This window comes from Hemicordylus capensis, chromosome 6 (genome assembly GCF_027244095.1).
Source record: "Hemicordylus capensis ecotype Gifberg chromosome 6, rHemCap1.1.pri, whole genome shotgun sequence".
Classification (NCBI taxonomy): Eukaryota; Metazoa; Chordata; class Lepidosauria; order Squamata; family Cordylidae; genus Hemicordylus; species Hemicordylus capensis.
Genome location: NC_069662.1, coordinates 96,036,861 through 96,052,992, shown reverse-complemented (window position 1 = coordinate 96,052,992; position 16,132 = coordinate 96,036,861). Strand labels below are relative to the sequence as shown.

At 41.1% G+C, this 16,132-nt stretch overlaps 1 protein-coding gene across 33 annotated transcripts in view; it reads right to left on the bottom strand.

Moving 5' to 3' along the window:
* The window catches only part of CLASP2 (cytoplasmic linker associated protein 2), a 193,847-nt gene that overhangs the window by 174,933 nt on the left and 2,782 nt on the right, over positions 1 to 16,132 (bottom strand). For all 33 annotated transcript variants that reach the window (XM_053263355.1, XM_053263378.1, XM_053263356.1 and 30 more), the window contains exons 2-3: positions 10,215 to 10,293; positions 1,791 to 1,894 (exon numbers count right to left, since the gene is read on the bottom strand). In XM_053263355.1, coding sequence (XP_053119330.1) covers positions 1,791 to 1,894; positions 10,215 to 10,293 — 183 coding nt within the window. The remainder of the gene's footprint in view (positions 1 to 1,790; positions 1,895 to 10,214; positions 10,294 to 16,132) is intronic.

Below are 16,132 nucleotides of genomic sequence, written 5' to 3'. Positions count from 1 at the left end.
AGTTATTTCCAGGAATATGTTGGTATTTTCTACACTCAGTGCTGCCATATAGATTCCTATGTCTGCAGGGTTCTCGGCCTATAGGAGTTGCTGAGGTGAGGAGGGAAGAAGAATGGAAGAATACTGCTGGAACTTGTATTAGTACAGAAAAACAGCAGTGGCAAATGAAGACTGAACAAAGGAATATCCATCAAAGAACAAAATCATACACAAGAAATGGTCATCTAAGTCCAAAAAAAGTTGTATGATTAGCAGAAGAAAAAAGCTAGTGCCTCAATTTTACATGGATAAAATTGAAATTACAGCTATGAATAACATCCTTACAGTCTGCAAGCAAACAAAAAAATATTGTCATGGAAGTACTTTAGTAAAATAATCAATTAGAGCTGCTTAGCAGTTGAACTGTTTAAATCCCTTTGATATCCTAAAGAGATTATCTAGGTTTATCTAGGGTAGGTTTTTTTTACATTTTAAGTATGTATTGATTGATTGATTGATTGATTGATTGAGTGCCGTCAAGTTGGTGTCAACTCTTAGCGACCACATAGATAGATTCTCTCCAGGATGATCTGTCCTCAACTTGGCCTTTAAGGTTTCTCAGTGGTGCATTCATTGCTGTTGTAATCGAGTCTATCCACCTTGCTGCTGGTCATCCTCCTCTTCTCTTTCCTTCGACTTTCCCCAGCATTATGGATTTCTCAAGGGAGATGGGTTTTCGCATAATGTGTCCGAAGCACGATAGTTTGAGCCTGGTCATTTGTGCCTCTAGTGAAAATTCTGGATTGATTTGTTCTAGGATCCATTTGTTTGTTTTCCTGGCTGTCCATGGTATCCTCAAAGGTCTTCTCCAGTACCGAAGTTCAAAAGTGTCAATACTTTTTTTATCTTGCTTCTTCAAAGTATTCAAAGTACAAGGACTTTTAACAATTGCAGATGGCATATGCTTCCATAAAAGAGGGATTCCCCAGTCTCTCACAGGAGGGAATGCCTCCAGCTAAAGAATCAAGCACACTGTTCTCTTTCCATAGTATGGGTTGACATATACAAATGTATGCAGATTTCACCTAGTACTACCAGATCAACTAAAACTCATAAAATTATTTTGCTAATAACAGCACTATGCTCACACAATAGGGGTTTTTCAGGGCCCTTTGTTTTTCTGTTGTCATGTAAATGTATTTCCAGTTTAAATCTGTACCAATATCTTCTCTATGGTTTTGTTATTAAAATACATACTATACTTTGATTTTTTATCTTTAACTAAAGAAGGACAGTGTTTAAATATGATCAGCAAGTTTAAAAGTTGCAATTCTGAAGACATTAGCTGACTTCCAGGCTAGTATTGTGACAGCATGTGAGAAGTTGTGAACACTTATGAAGTTAGGCTAGCACAACACTAGTCTGGATGTAGGCTACTACAAGTATGTTCTGTGAAATGTATAGAACTTTCTTCCAAGTATATATATTAAAGACTAGCATGCAACTTAAACACCCCAACCAACCTCTCTCCCTCCCATACTCTCTCTCATACATACACACACACACACACACATATCTTCACAGAAAATGACTGAAATTAAAAGAGGACAGGGCTCCTCTGATATTGATGTAGAATGTTGGCAGGTGTAACTAATCATGGAGGAATGAAAAAATACTTCTGCCAAAACTACTGCTTCTACATAAATATTAAAACAGATGGAGCCTCATCCTCCTTTGCACCTGGTCATACTAGAGCAACAATATAATTTACATTAGACATGGCACAGATAGACCTATGAGAAATGCCATACCATTGGTAGAGCGGCCTGATCCATTAACTTCAAAACAAGATTCTGTGCTTGTTCTCGAACCTGGTCTTTGGCATCTCCCATTCGATCCATCAACACTGGAAGAACTAGGTGACAGAAGTAAGAATGAGTTGCATGATTTCAGTATATCAGGTTGTATCTCAGGAATCACTGTCAAAGTTGATTTCAGTTTTTGATCCATTACCAACAGCATATCAATTGATCAATTACTACAACTGAAATTTTACAGTCACTTTCATCTCCCCTATTCATAACTGTGCTCCTCATGCCTTTTGAGAAAGCAAATATTGTGCAATTATTGACTACTTTAAGACTCCGAGTTCTCAGCATAGAACTTGTTTACAAGCACCTTACAAGTTTGCTTAGAGTGCAAGGTGCCCGAATGGCCTGGATAATCGCAGAAGCAGCTAGGCTCCAAGGTCCATTTCCTTCTAGGTGCCAACTTCGCATCCTACTGAGGGTCCGGGGGTGGGGGGGGGAGAACTGCCCTATTAGGTGCCTGAGTTGCCTAGTTGCTTCTGGGGTTACCACTGCTACTCAGACACTCTGGAAGAGAGTGTGTGGGGGAGAGTCACTTTTAAAATCATGTGTCAGCCAGCAAGGCACCTGGTTAATGCTCCTCTGGAGGAAGAGGAAGCAATGCAGTCTGTTCTCAGTTACAGGTAAAGGAGAAAGGAAAAAGAAAGAAGGTGGGGTCTAACAGAATGTCAGAGTTCTGCAGTGAAAAGGACATGACCTGACAGTTGGGAGGGGTCAAAATGTCCTGTCCTGTCAGTGCTACTATCCAGTCACATTGAGTCTCATCAGAATCTGACATTTTCGGCTAAGTGTAGGCCTATCAAAGACCTTCTTATGAGAGACACTGCATAATTATCCTCCAACATTCTCCAGCAAGGAAAAACAGGAATTTCACCATGTCAAGCAAAACACGCGAGGGGCAATACAGGTGCAGTAATCAAATCCAAATGTCTGGCTGTGATTAAATTGACTTCACTCTTTAATCTCTAACCACACCACTAGTTTATTAATAGGAATTATTACTGATTTTGCTGTACTATTGAAATGGCCAGTCCACAAGCAGAATCATGCAAGTTAAGAGTCATTCAAAAACATCCAAAATAAATTCTTTGCTGACTGTAATTGCTGTGGCTTCACTAGAATTATAACTATGACACAGTGGATTTTATAATTTCAAACCTTCAATTGTTAATATGTTGAAGCTGTACATGTAGTTTTACTAAATTTAAACCAATGATTATCATACCTTTACAAGTTTCATTATTAGTTTGGCTTTTAATTACTATAATAAAAACCTGAAGTTACCGACATTCAGATCAGCGCTGTGTTTAAGTGCAGGATTTTCTATCACATGAGGGGGGCTTCTCCCTTCCCCCCTGCAAAAGTGTGCCTCTCAAAATTATAGCAAACCCTCAGCCATTGCTGAAAAAATTCACACACCCCTTTCCATAAAACTGAAAACCTTGGTACTTTGGCATAACATTAGCCTGAATGTCAGCCAGTGTAACTTGGACTGTAAAGTGAAGTGTCTTCATCCAAAACGTTTCCAAAACAGCTTTTGTTCATCATTAATTGGTAATTCACCATGGGACATGCTGTTGCATAAACAGAAGGCACTTCTGCTTGTATAAGGGAGTGTTTGCAATTTTCACCATTCCCCTTTCCAGCTGTAGCCCTCATGTCACATCTTGTCCCATTCTAATGAGTCCAACTTCCAGGAGTGGCTTTTCAGCAGAATGCATGGGATTGAAGGCAAAACCAGGAAAATTATTTCCCACCTGTGGAATTCCATTCATGCAAGCTGTACAAGCCCATGTATGTTTCATGTGAAGACTGATAATTATATCCAGTACTACTTATACGAAGTTGCTGTGGATCACAACACCCATTCTGCTTAGTATCATATTCAAACTAATGCAAACTGTAGGAAGTTTCATACATTACATTTTCAAGGTACTATTGGTGTACCCATAAAAGCAATCCCATGTAAAGTCTAAGTCACAGAATGCAATAAATGTATTTGCAAATGCTTTCTTCTCTCCTAGTGGCCACTGCTTCAAACGGAGGCCCCAAGAAATTGTCATCTTTGTGTTATTCTACACACCTTACCTCACATTAAACAAGTAAAGCTGACTCAACCACTACGCATTCCACAGATGCATGCCATCTATCCAAGCCACAGATCCTTAGTATGGAGCACTAGACATTCAGGCAAGCTGACCTGGTATAAATGAGATGCTGAGCACATTGAAAGTTGCACTGTTAAGTTATTCTTATATGACCGCCAATCACATTGAAATTTGACTATAATCATGTCAAACGCCCATGTCTCTGTATTCAGAACTCACAAAAACAGCCTCTTAAATTAAAACAAACTACAACTGTATTAGATAAAACATTTTCTTTGATAGTTAAGGAGTTAACATTTACAAGTTAGGGGTCTCAATGAATTTCTTCAGCTAAGAATAGAGAAGAAAAATTTAGTAACAGCTTTTAAAATTCTGCACTTGAAACAATATAGAAGTTTATTCAAAATTTAATATTATCCAAGACAGTAAAGTAAAGTGTGCCTTCGAGTCGGTGTCAACTCCTGGTGACCACAGAGCCCTGTGGTTTTTCTTTGGTAGAATACAGGAGGGATTTACCATTGGAATAAAATCAAAGATGTAGTTAAGGATGGATTTGAAAATAGACTGCCGAAGACCAAGAAGAAGCAAGAAAAATGGATGTCAGAACAGATGGTGGGAATTGCCAAGAAGAGGAGAGAACAAATACCAAGTCAGACCATAGGTCCATCTAGCTCAGTACTGTCTACACAGACTGGCAGTGGCTTCTCCGAGGATGCAACCAGGAATCTCTCTCAGCCCTATCTTCGAGATGCCAGGGAGTGAACTTGGAACCTTCTGCATGCAGGTGCTCTTCCCAGAGCAGCTCCATCCCCTAAGGGGAATATCTCACAGAGCTGCCAAATCAAGAATCCCATTCATATACAACCAGGGCAGACCCTGCTTAGCTAAGGGGACAAGTCATGCTTGCTACCACCACAAGATGAGCTCTCCTTTGGTCAAAGAAGCTAAAGTCAAGAAAGATAAAGACCTCAGGAAGGAACTTAATAGGGAATTTCAGAAAACTGTTGGAAGAGTCAAGGCACAGTACTACAATGCCATCTGTAAAGACCTTGAGGATGGAAACAGACACGGAAAAACCAGTCAAGTTTTCCAAAAGATCTCTGAACTCAGAGGGAGGTTCCAACCTCAAATTGGTATGTTAAGGGATGCCAAAGGACAGATAGTAACTGATTCAAAGAAGATCAAACAGAGATGGAAGGAGTAATCTGTACAGCAGGGACTTCAACATCCAAGATACTCTAGAAGATATTCCCTACATGCAAGAACCGCTAGTACGGGAAGATGAAGTTAGATCAGCACTCCGATCATTACCAAGTTGGAAAGCTACAGGAATTGATGGGATAGCTACAGAAATATGGCAGGCAACAGAAGAAGAATCAGCCAAGGCTCTAATCAAACCATGCCAGTAAATTTGGATAATGACACAGTGGCCAACAAATTGGAAGAGGTAAGTCTACACACCCATACCAAAGGAAGGAGACCTAACAGACTGCGCAAACCAGCACACAATATCCTTAATTTCACATGTTAGCATAATAATACTCAGGATCTTCCAACACAGATTAGAGCCCTACGTGGAAAGGGAAATGCTGGATGTTCAAGCTGGTTTCAGAAAAGCCTGAGGAACAAGAGACATCATTGCCGATCCAGCAGTCAAGAAATACGCTGCAGACTAGCACTTGGTAGGGTTGCAAAGAAGGCCTTGGAAAGGATATTTAGATGTCATGACATGTCTATACCTACAAAAATTAGAATCGTTCGGACAATGTTTTTTTTCTGTGACACTCTATGGATGCGAAAACTGGACTTCGAAGAAGCAAGATAGAAAAAGTATTGACGCTTTTGAACTTCGGTGCTGGAGAGAGAAGACTTTTGAGGATACTATGGACAGCCAGGAAAACTAACAAATGGATCATAGAACAAATCAATCCAGAATTTTCACTCGAGACACAAATGAGCAGGCTCAAACTATCATACTTCGGACACATTATGTGAAGACCCAGCTTCCTTGAGAAGTCTATAATGCTGGGGAAAGTCGAAGGAAAGAGAAGAGGAGGATGACCAGCAGCAAGGTGGATAGACTCGATTACAACAGCAATGAATGTACCACTGAGAAACCTTAAAGGCCAAGTTGAGGACAGATCATCCTGGAGAGAATCTATCTATGTGGTCGCTAAGAGTTGGCACCAACTTGACGGCACTTAAACAATCAAACTCAACATTATATGAAAGCCATATAATTGACTTCCCGATTCTGATTCACTTACTTGTGGGAACCACGGACGCAAATGAGTTTAATTTCTGTTATTTAGGGGAAATGTTCCACTATTTTCTGCTAAAAACTGTGCCTCACATATCATGCAACACAACGTGCATAGATGGAGCACCGTCCACACTGCTCCACATGTTCAAACACAATTGAAGTCATTGCGCACCTGGGCAACTGTGCTCCAGCATAAAGTTGTACAAATGCAGCTGCACCACAGGGCACCTCATGCAGTTGTACAACAGGCCTCTCTGTTGTACTACTGCATTTGAGCAACTTTACACCTGAGGAAAGCTGCCCTGGTGCACTACTCTGTCGACAGTGTTTATACTTGTGCAGCAGCATGGATGGGGTTTCAACCATTCACACTGTAGTGCGTGGTATGTGAGCCAATGCATTACTAATTTTTTTCTCCGTACCCAAGTACAACAAAAGTCACAGTAAATGCACGGGTAACTAAACGGGAAAGGATCTGTTAACTCTGCTAACATCATCAAGAACATTCTTTAAGAACTAAACAAAGCAGCAAACAAGAGACCAGAAGAATTCTACACACACGTAGACAAGTAGAGCATACGTAGATCTTTTCAACATTGCTATTATGAGTCAGAAGTTTAATCCTAGAATAATGAACCTGAATGGTACTTAATGTCATAAGTGATTTTTACATGACCAAAGTCATGCTGTGATTTGATCTAAGATTGGCAAGCTAATGGGAAGAGTGCCATAATTTCAAAGCAATAGTTAGAATTTTTTTCACATGAATCCAGCTCTTTTCATCGGGGGGGAGGGGCAGACAACAACATAGCCTAGATATATATATATTCTATCTTGGGGCTGGAACTTCTTGTATCTCTAGTCACCTAAAAATGTTATGCTGGCACAAATGAGTTCTTTGTCAAGACAGGCAGCTATATTAAAGCACAAGCCAAAAAGTAGTCTTGAAGAAAAGGTTGCTACAAAAGCTTTACACTATATACATAATTTTATAAAAACAAAATGATACATGCAAAAGCTACAACATTAATTTGGAATGCATCTTGAAATTTAGCTTCCTAAATGAATTCATTGAGTCATAAGCCATTTAACTTAGTCCTAATTTTGCTTGGGGCCAGAGCAAAACAAGATATCTCTAGTGAAACATAGATCTTTATTTTAGGTTTACATAGTTTTGAAGACAAAGAGCTAATTTTGTCCATAATGGAGACCAACAGAGCATCTAAGGGAGCAGTGTATCCGATAACGCAAATCTTCCAAGTCACTATTCAGATAAACACATTTCCACCTGGCATGAGAGGGGCATGCCCTCCCTACTGTCTTTCCCTTCTCCCCCCCCCCCCAACTTTTGGATAGAAAGTAATATACTGGCACAATGCTAAGTTCACTAATACTTAGTATTTTCCACAAACAGTGGTTTGTGGAAGTGGTTCAGGGAGGTCCTGGTACAGACAAACCCAGAACTATATTACTGTCTACCCAATGAGAACATGGCAGATAGAAGAGGGGCAAAGGACCAATTTACAGCTCACTCCCTCTCATACTGAGAAGAAAAGCATCTTGACATGGCCCATATCTCCAGAACAGATTACAAGTGACATTTGCGACGATTTTTTTCCAGTGACCTCCAAGCACGTTTGTAAGCAAAGGTGTACTGTCCTTTGTAAGGACAGTATGTAAGCACCATACTGTATCCAATGCTCTTTAACATCTACATGAAACTGCTGGGAAACATCAGGAAGTTTGGTGCTGGGTGTTATCAATATGCTGATGACACCCAGATTTACTTCTCCATGTTGACCCCATCAGGAAATGGCATATCTTCCCTAAATGCCTGCTTGGAGATGGTAATGGGCTGGATAAATGATAAACTGAAGCTGAATCCAAATAAGACCACAGGGCTCTGTGGTCGCCAGGAGTCGACATCGACTCGACAGCACACTTTACCTTTACTGACTGTGGGGGCGTTGGGACCCGAGAGATGGTTTAGATCTGCTTGTTCTGGAAGAGGTTACTCTCCTGGACCCAAAGCTCTCCCTCGTTTCTCAGGTTGAGGCGGTGGCAAGGAGCGCTTTTTATCAGCTTTGGCTGATACATTAGCTACATCCATTTCTAGAGGTTAATTACCTTAGAACAGCGGTACATATGCTGGTAACCTTCAGATGCTCTACATGGCTGCCTTTGTACATAGTCCAGAAACTACAATTGGTACAGAATGCGGCAGCCAGATTGGTCTCCGGGACAACACAAAGGGACCATATAACATCGGTTTTGAAAGAACTGCACTGGCTGCCGATATGTTTCCAGGTGAGATACGAAGTGCTGGTTACTACCCATAAAGCCCTTAACAGCTTGGGGCAAGGTTATTTAAGAGAGCGCCTCCTTTGTCATGTACATTGCCACCTTCTATGAACTTCTAGAGAGGTCCGGTTATGGTTGCCACCAGCTTGTCTGGTGGCGACTCAAGACTGGGCTTTTTCTGTGGCTGCCCCAGGGCTTTGGAATATGCTCCCTGCTGAAATAAGAGAATCTCCTTCTCTGTTTGTTTCAGGAAGACACTCAAGAATTTTCTGTTCTAGCAAGCTTTTAATTAGAATTTTAATAATTTGTTTTATATTGTTTTTATCGTGTTTTATGTATTTTAACCTATGATTTTAATGTTGGGATTTGTACACTGCCTAGAGATTTACATATTGGGCAGTATAAAAATATGACTGATTGATAAATAAATAAATAAAATATGATGGATGGATGGATGAATGAATGAATGAGCAATGACATAACTTCATACAAAAGCATATCAACCAGAGTGTGATAAGTTAACTATGGCTGCATCCTAAGCACACTTACTAGGGAGTAAGTGCCATGGAATTCAGCAGAATTAACTGTTCTGTAGACATACCTAGAATTATGCTGTGAAAGCAGGTAGATTTTAATTTGAAAATCCTCCCTGAGGAGAGCTTCCAATTCTTTCTAGTGTAACACAGTAGTAAATGTTTTAGAGAAAAGATAAAAATATATATTTTAATCACCACTTTCCCCTTGAAAATACACAAAAGTGGGAAGGCCTAATCCTTTCCCAGCTGCCACTCCATATATCTTAAACAAACAGAAATTCACATGTAAGCTCCCTTTCACAACTGACAGAGTAAGGAGCTGCATCTAGTGCAAAATGTAATAGGGATGTGCACGAACGCGCACCCAGTACTTCTGGCCAAGGAAGGAACGGGGCAGCAGGGAGGTATGCTGCCACCCCAACAGAGTCTTTACAAATGAGTGCCAGCGGGGGGGGGGGAGTAGAGGTAGGAGTAAGTGCACCCTCCCCCACCCTTAAAGTTGGCCCCTCCTTCAAACTGGCCCTTGCTGGTTCCGTGCATATCCCTAAAACGTAATGCGAAAAGCTCCATGGCCTTCAAAAGATATCCATTAGGGAGATGATCCCAGCAATATAGAGATACCTTCATAGCAATGAGGATTTCATTAGTACTATTATAATGCATACCAATATTCCAACATCACTCTCTGAACTAGCATACTTGTACAGGAGTGACATTTGGATTATTCAAGCTTCTTTATGTTCACTTTTATCATACTACAGTCCACTGATATGTATGCATGTATTTTGTACTTAAACATAAATCAGAGAACAAAATAGGGCATGAACTATTGTTATATAGTGTGTGTGTGGTGGGGTGGATGCTAACTACAGACCAAATCATTCAAAAACACATAAAAATTTTGGTAGCGTCCACCAGTGTTCAAGCAAGAACAAGCCCTTTCCTTATCATCATTATCATCATCCATTAACCTAGCACTGCAGCCCCTCAAAAAGTCATTCCAGAGGATCAAGGGACCCTTGCCAATGATGCAGGATGCCACATGGGTGGCTGAAGGGGAGGAGAGGAATTTCTGAAAACCACTGAAGGCACTTTCCAAGCACTGCTGTTGATGCCACCCCTTCAGTTATTTTATGAAGAACATTTTAAATCCACTCACCAGATGCTATATAGGATCTGAAGCGTCCCAGTAATCTGTCGACAAAGGCACCTAGAAGATCTAATCCAAGTAATGACACCTATGAAAATAATGATAGGTATTAACAATGCATAACTCTGAGTCCAGCCATCCAAATACTTTACAAATGTATATGCTTTAACAATTAAAAAAATAGTTGGGTGGGGGAGGAGAGGCTGTTAATCCTAAAATGTTTACATGTGCTTACTTCTACTGTAATGCAGATCTAATTCACACTGTGCAAACCAAAGGGCTTACCCTATCTGCACTGGGGGAGAGAAACTGAGCCAGCATAGCTTAATCCCAGAGGAGGATCTGTCCAGCCACAACACTTTTCATTTTTATTTACAACTGACTGTGTTTGGAAGACAAACTCCTCCCATCTTCCCACTGCCAATTTTAAGCTAGCACAAAGCAGCAAAGAGAAGCAAAAATGTGGCAACACCAAACTGCATATCAAAATTTGTACTCTTGCTCTGAATTATGCAGATAGAGGAGGCTGAGTAAAGTCTTTAAAACAAAATATAGTCAAAGTTGAAGCGATTTTTAGACTGTATTTCTAAACATGCATACTTAAAATTGATCACACGGAAAACAATGACACTTCTGGAACAAACCAACAAAAACAACCCGGATTCAGAGCCCCATGCAGAAGCAGAAAGTACTTTGGCTTGGGACATGGTTGCCAATTTTGCTTTTCAACCCAGCCCTTAATGTTACAAGGAATTTCCTGATGTTCACATGCAGTTTTTTAGAGTGTGGAAAGGGCTGCAGTGGGAAGACCACCAGCACACACATGGAACTCCACACATGGCTCTTTGGATCCCAACCATCGTTAGGAATGGGCTGCAAGTCCCACCACATTCAACTTGATTAATTTTTCCCATTGAAAATGATGCTATTTGAAGTGCTCTTTGTTTTGTTTGCCAAATGAGACTAGTTAAAATAAGTTATTGTTAAGCACATATCAAATTAGAAGTGGAAGAAATGAAATGATAAACAACTATTTTGTGCAATGTTTATAACAACCTTATTCCAAAACATCAATTACCCCAAGTGAAATTCCATTAAGAACCTGAACTCAGAAGTCTTGTTACGAACAATGAAGAGATGCAAGAATAATTTCATTTATCATCATCATTAGGGCCTTTTACAGGTCTCCGAACAGGTTCAAACACCAGGCGGTTTGGGAGGTGCGAAGGTGGGAGAGGACAACTTTAAGGGTAGAGGAGGGTGTACTCCCACCCCCGGTGTCTCCCCCACTGACACTCACTAAAAAACTGGTCCAGCAGTGTACCTCCCTGACACCCCATCCACTCCTTGAACCAGAAGTAACCCACGCGCAAGCACCCAATTCACACACACCCGGCATGCATGCAAGTGAGCACACATGTCTGACATGCACATGTGCACGGGTCACTTCTAGTCCGACAAGTAAATGGGGCAGCATGTAGGTATGCTGCCGCCCTGGTTTTGAAGTGAGCATCGATGGGGGAAACACAGAGAGGGGAAAAGTGCACTCTCCCCCACCCTTAAAGTTGTCCCCTCTCACCTTCAAACTGTTCCCCACCAGTTCCATGCACATCCCTACTATCCATGGCTGCAGAATATGAATGCTGGCCATGTGTTAACATAACACAACATAAAGCATAACACAACAAGCCTATTATATAGTCATACATGGAGCTTCCAATAATCTCCATCCAAGAAATTGATCATAAATGAGCAATGCTGAAGCCTCATATTCCTGGACATGATTAATTTAATTTAAATTAATTAAATTTTTACCTTCTTCCTAGGCTATTCATAAATGAACAGAATGCTGGGAACTCATCAGCACTCCCCTGTATCTCCATAAACAAAAGCAAGGTGGTCAGATGTATCTGGGGAAGCTGAATTAGGTGGTTCTCCATCAAGTGTACAAGACTAACCATACACAGACCCCTGCCTTGCAGTTGCAGAGAAGCATGTGTAAACACTTGCACCTAATTAGCCACCTGGTAAAGTAATTGTTTTAAGAGCACCGTCTCTTGGAAGAGACAAGGACCCTAGCAGAACAAGGTGAATGTACTATTGGCCAGTGGAATAAAAGATTTTGCAGAGGTAAGTATACAACATTATATGCAACTCAACATTTACAACATGCTAGACCTGCATGTATGGACTAGCTGTATTATTTCTGGCTTACAACCTATGCAATTATTCAAAATATGTCACAAACCACTCCTTCAATTACACTAGGAGAGAGACTGGTTTCTTTGTATTTTCATATGCTATCTTTCGAAGAGAAAGGTGCCAGTACTTGGGCTCTGTTCCTGGAACAGGAACTCATGTGGCAGTGCAGTATGGTTCCACTTACCACTGCATTATGAACCATAAGTGATCTGTAATACGAATGCAGCAGGACACCACACAGCAACTGTGCAATGTACATATCACTACCACCTAATACCAGAAACCCACTGTTCACTATACATATCTATAAACTCCCAATACCAACCAAAGCACACATGATCAATTGTTTATACAGCACAACCTATAATATAGTTGTATATAACAACTGTCTTTGTTTTATATTTACTTACACTTGAAGGATTTCAAGTGTAAGGAAATATGACACACCAGGCATGCTTAAGACTACAGTACCAACCCAACAAAGTGAAGAAACAGATTTAAAAGGTTAGGCTGGCAGAGAAGTAGCATACTACAGGACAAGCCCAGAGGAAAAAGTTAACAGATCATTGGATGACATCCTTAGTTACTTAACAGTACTCCTCAGGAGTTACTTAAATTTCTACTAAATTTCAATAGGGCTTCATCTAGTAAATTCAGTCAGGATATCAGCCATTGCTGGTTGTCACATACCAGTTCTATTAAAAGTTAAAGTGTCCCGTTGAGTCAACTCCTGGTGACCACAGGGCCTTTGGTAGAATACAAGAGGGGTTTACCATTGTCATCTCCCGAGCAGTATGAGATAATGCCTTTCAGCATCTTCCTGTATCGCAGCTGCCCAAGACAGGTGTTTCCCATAGTCTGGGAAACATAGCAGCAGGGATTCGAACCAGCAACCTCTGGCTTGCTAGTCAAGTCATTTCCCTGCTGTACACTGTAGTAGTCCAGTTCTATTAGGGATGTAAAATATTAAATGTTACATTTAAATGTTACTGGTATTAAATGTTTAGTAATGGTTTCAGTTTAGGGGGAAAGTCTCCATCATTTCTCCATCAAGTCTCTCAGCCTGCCTGTGAACTTCCCTTTTGATTCCTCCTCTTAGCAGTCCTCCTCCCAAAACCACTGGGGCCATAGTGCGTGCACGGTGACTCGTGGACTCTCCCTACAGGCACACACAGTGTTCCAGAAGCCCTCCTGCCTCTTCCACCCTCTCCTGGTCTGTCCAGGAATTCACCACCTGTCTCCCTCTATTAACATCTACATGGTTTAACTATAGAGTTTTAATCATTTATATGGATACTTTATTAAATAATATTTACATCCCTTGCTTCCATCTAAAATTGCTCCAATACATCAGTTACCTAAGACAGCCATCCTGCACAATAATATGTCCGACTCTTATAGACCTTGGAGAACAGGTTTGTCCTTGCTTACAGACAGCCCCTTAATCCAAAACCACTACTAACCAGTAACACACCACCTAGCAGAAACAAATTCAGAGGAGCAGGCCCCACAAACCCAGATCCCAACTCTCTCTCTGTATCAAACCAGACAATACTACTGAAGGACCTATTAACATCAACCATTTCAATAGAGAGTTCTTCACCGGATAATTCTCCAACATGCTATATGCCAGCATTCTTCATTGCAAAGCACAGGAGCCAGTGGCAGCTCCCACTGACCCGAAGTGAAACACCTTAATTGTTTGCTAGGCCTATGTGAAACTTCAGCTGAAGCCAAATACTCTGTACAGCCCTCTTAGCAACATGCAGTGCTGCACTTTGCCCAGTGCAAGTGGGGCTCCCTTAAGTAGGAGCAGGTTGGGCTCCCAAAAGATGTGCACCGAGTATCGCGGGGGGGGGGGGGGGTAGCCCTTCCCACAGACCTCTATGGGGAAAGTACTGGGAAGGACTACACTTCCCACTGCTCAGTGTGTGCCTTCCAAGATGGCAGTGGAATTCAATGGGGCTTCATTTTTCTTTAAGAGGCAAAGCACAGCACTGCACGGAGATCAGTGTGGTGGAAAATAGCTCTCACATTGAAGAGTTTTTTGCCAAACTGTCCCCCACTTGAAAATAGTAAAGATCACCAATATGTGCTATTAATACCCTTCTGCCTACAAATGAAAACCGGTTTTCTATGCAAAATAATAAAGGGGCATGACACTGACAAACATTTCAGTCTCCCAGGAAACACTGCTGCTGATCTTAAAGTCACCATTCTTCAAACAAAAGTATTTCAAGAGAGACTCCACCATGAAACTGCTGAACAAGGAGCATAGGAAGCTGCCATATACCGAGTCAGACCATTGGTCCGTCTCACTCAGTATTGTCTACACAGACTAGCAGCGGCTTCTCCAAAGTTGCAAGCAGGAATCTCTCTCAGCCCTATCTCAGAGATGCCAGGGAGGGAACTTGGAACCTAGATGCTCTTCCCAGAGTGGCTCCATCCCCTACAGGGAATATCTTACAGTGCTTGCACATGTAGTCTTTCATTCGTATGCAACCAGGGCAAACCCTACTTAGCTAAGGGGACAAGTCATGCTTGCTACCACAAGACCTCTCCTCTCCTCCTTGGACAAGTATTGAGCAACAATTTTAAGTTAGCATAGCAAAAGAAAACGGTTATCACCCATTATTTCATAGCCTTTTGGGCCTCTACCATTTCCCTCCTCCATTATTTGTTTTAGAGATTTGTATCTAACTTTTATGTTTATAATATCAATATATTTATTTCAGTCTTAGACCAGCATAAGAAAACAATACCACAGAAACTGTGGAAGTAACAGTTATGACATTAAAAGCAATAGGGTCAGGGAAGTACATTTCTAAAGGGGATAAATAATAATAATAATAATAATAATAATAATATCAATATCATCTATAACAACAGCAACAACATTGACAATAAAATTCTGGCATCCCAGGTCCTTGGGAAGGACTGGATGTCTGGATAAAACAAACCAGTCAATAACACCTTTCTGACTGTGTAAAATAATAATAATAATAATAATAATAATAATAATAGTCATTCTGGCCAACATCTAGACTGTTAGTATTAGTATAACCATTGAAATTAATTGCGTTTAAGTTAGTCATCACTAACGTGTTTCATTGATTTCACTGGTACTTAGTCATGGCATGTTGCCCACTGTGTTCACTGTCAACTCCTCTGGAAGTTTGTTCAATAGGATACAAATCTCTAACACAAATAATTGGACAAAACAACCTACAATGAGGCCAAAATGCCATTTAAAGTACAGCACAACTCCCACCACCTTAAGTAGCATAGCAAGGAAATGCTTGACTAACAAGCAGAAGGTTGCCAGTTCAAATCCCCGCTAGTACCATATCGGGCAGCAGCGATATAGGAAGATGATGAAAGGCATCATCTCATACTGTACAGGAGAAGGCAATGGTAAACCCCTCCTGCATTCTACCAAAGAAAACGACAGGGATCTGTGGGCGCCAGCAGTAGAAATCGACTTGACAGCACACTTTACCTTTACAACAAACAAACATATGCATCTGAACGCTGCTGCAAAGAAGCTTGTGGGTGCAAGTTGCTTCACAAGTATTACACCCATCCTGCGTCAGCTTCATTGGCTATCGGTCCGCTTCCAGACTAGATTCAAGGTGCTGGCATTGACCTTTAAAGCCCTACATGACTTGGGGCCGAGGTACCTGTCGGACCGCATTTGCCCATATGAATCTGCCAAGGCTCCCTGC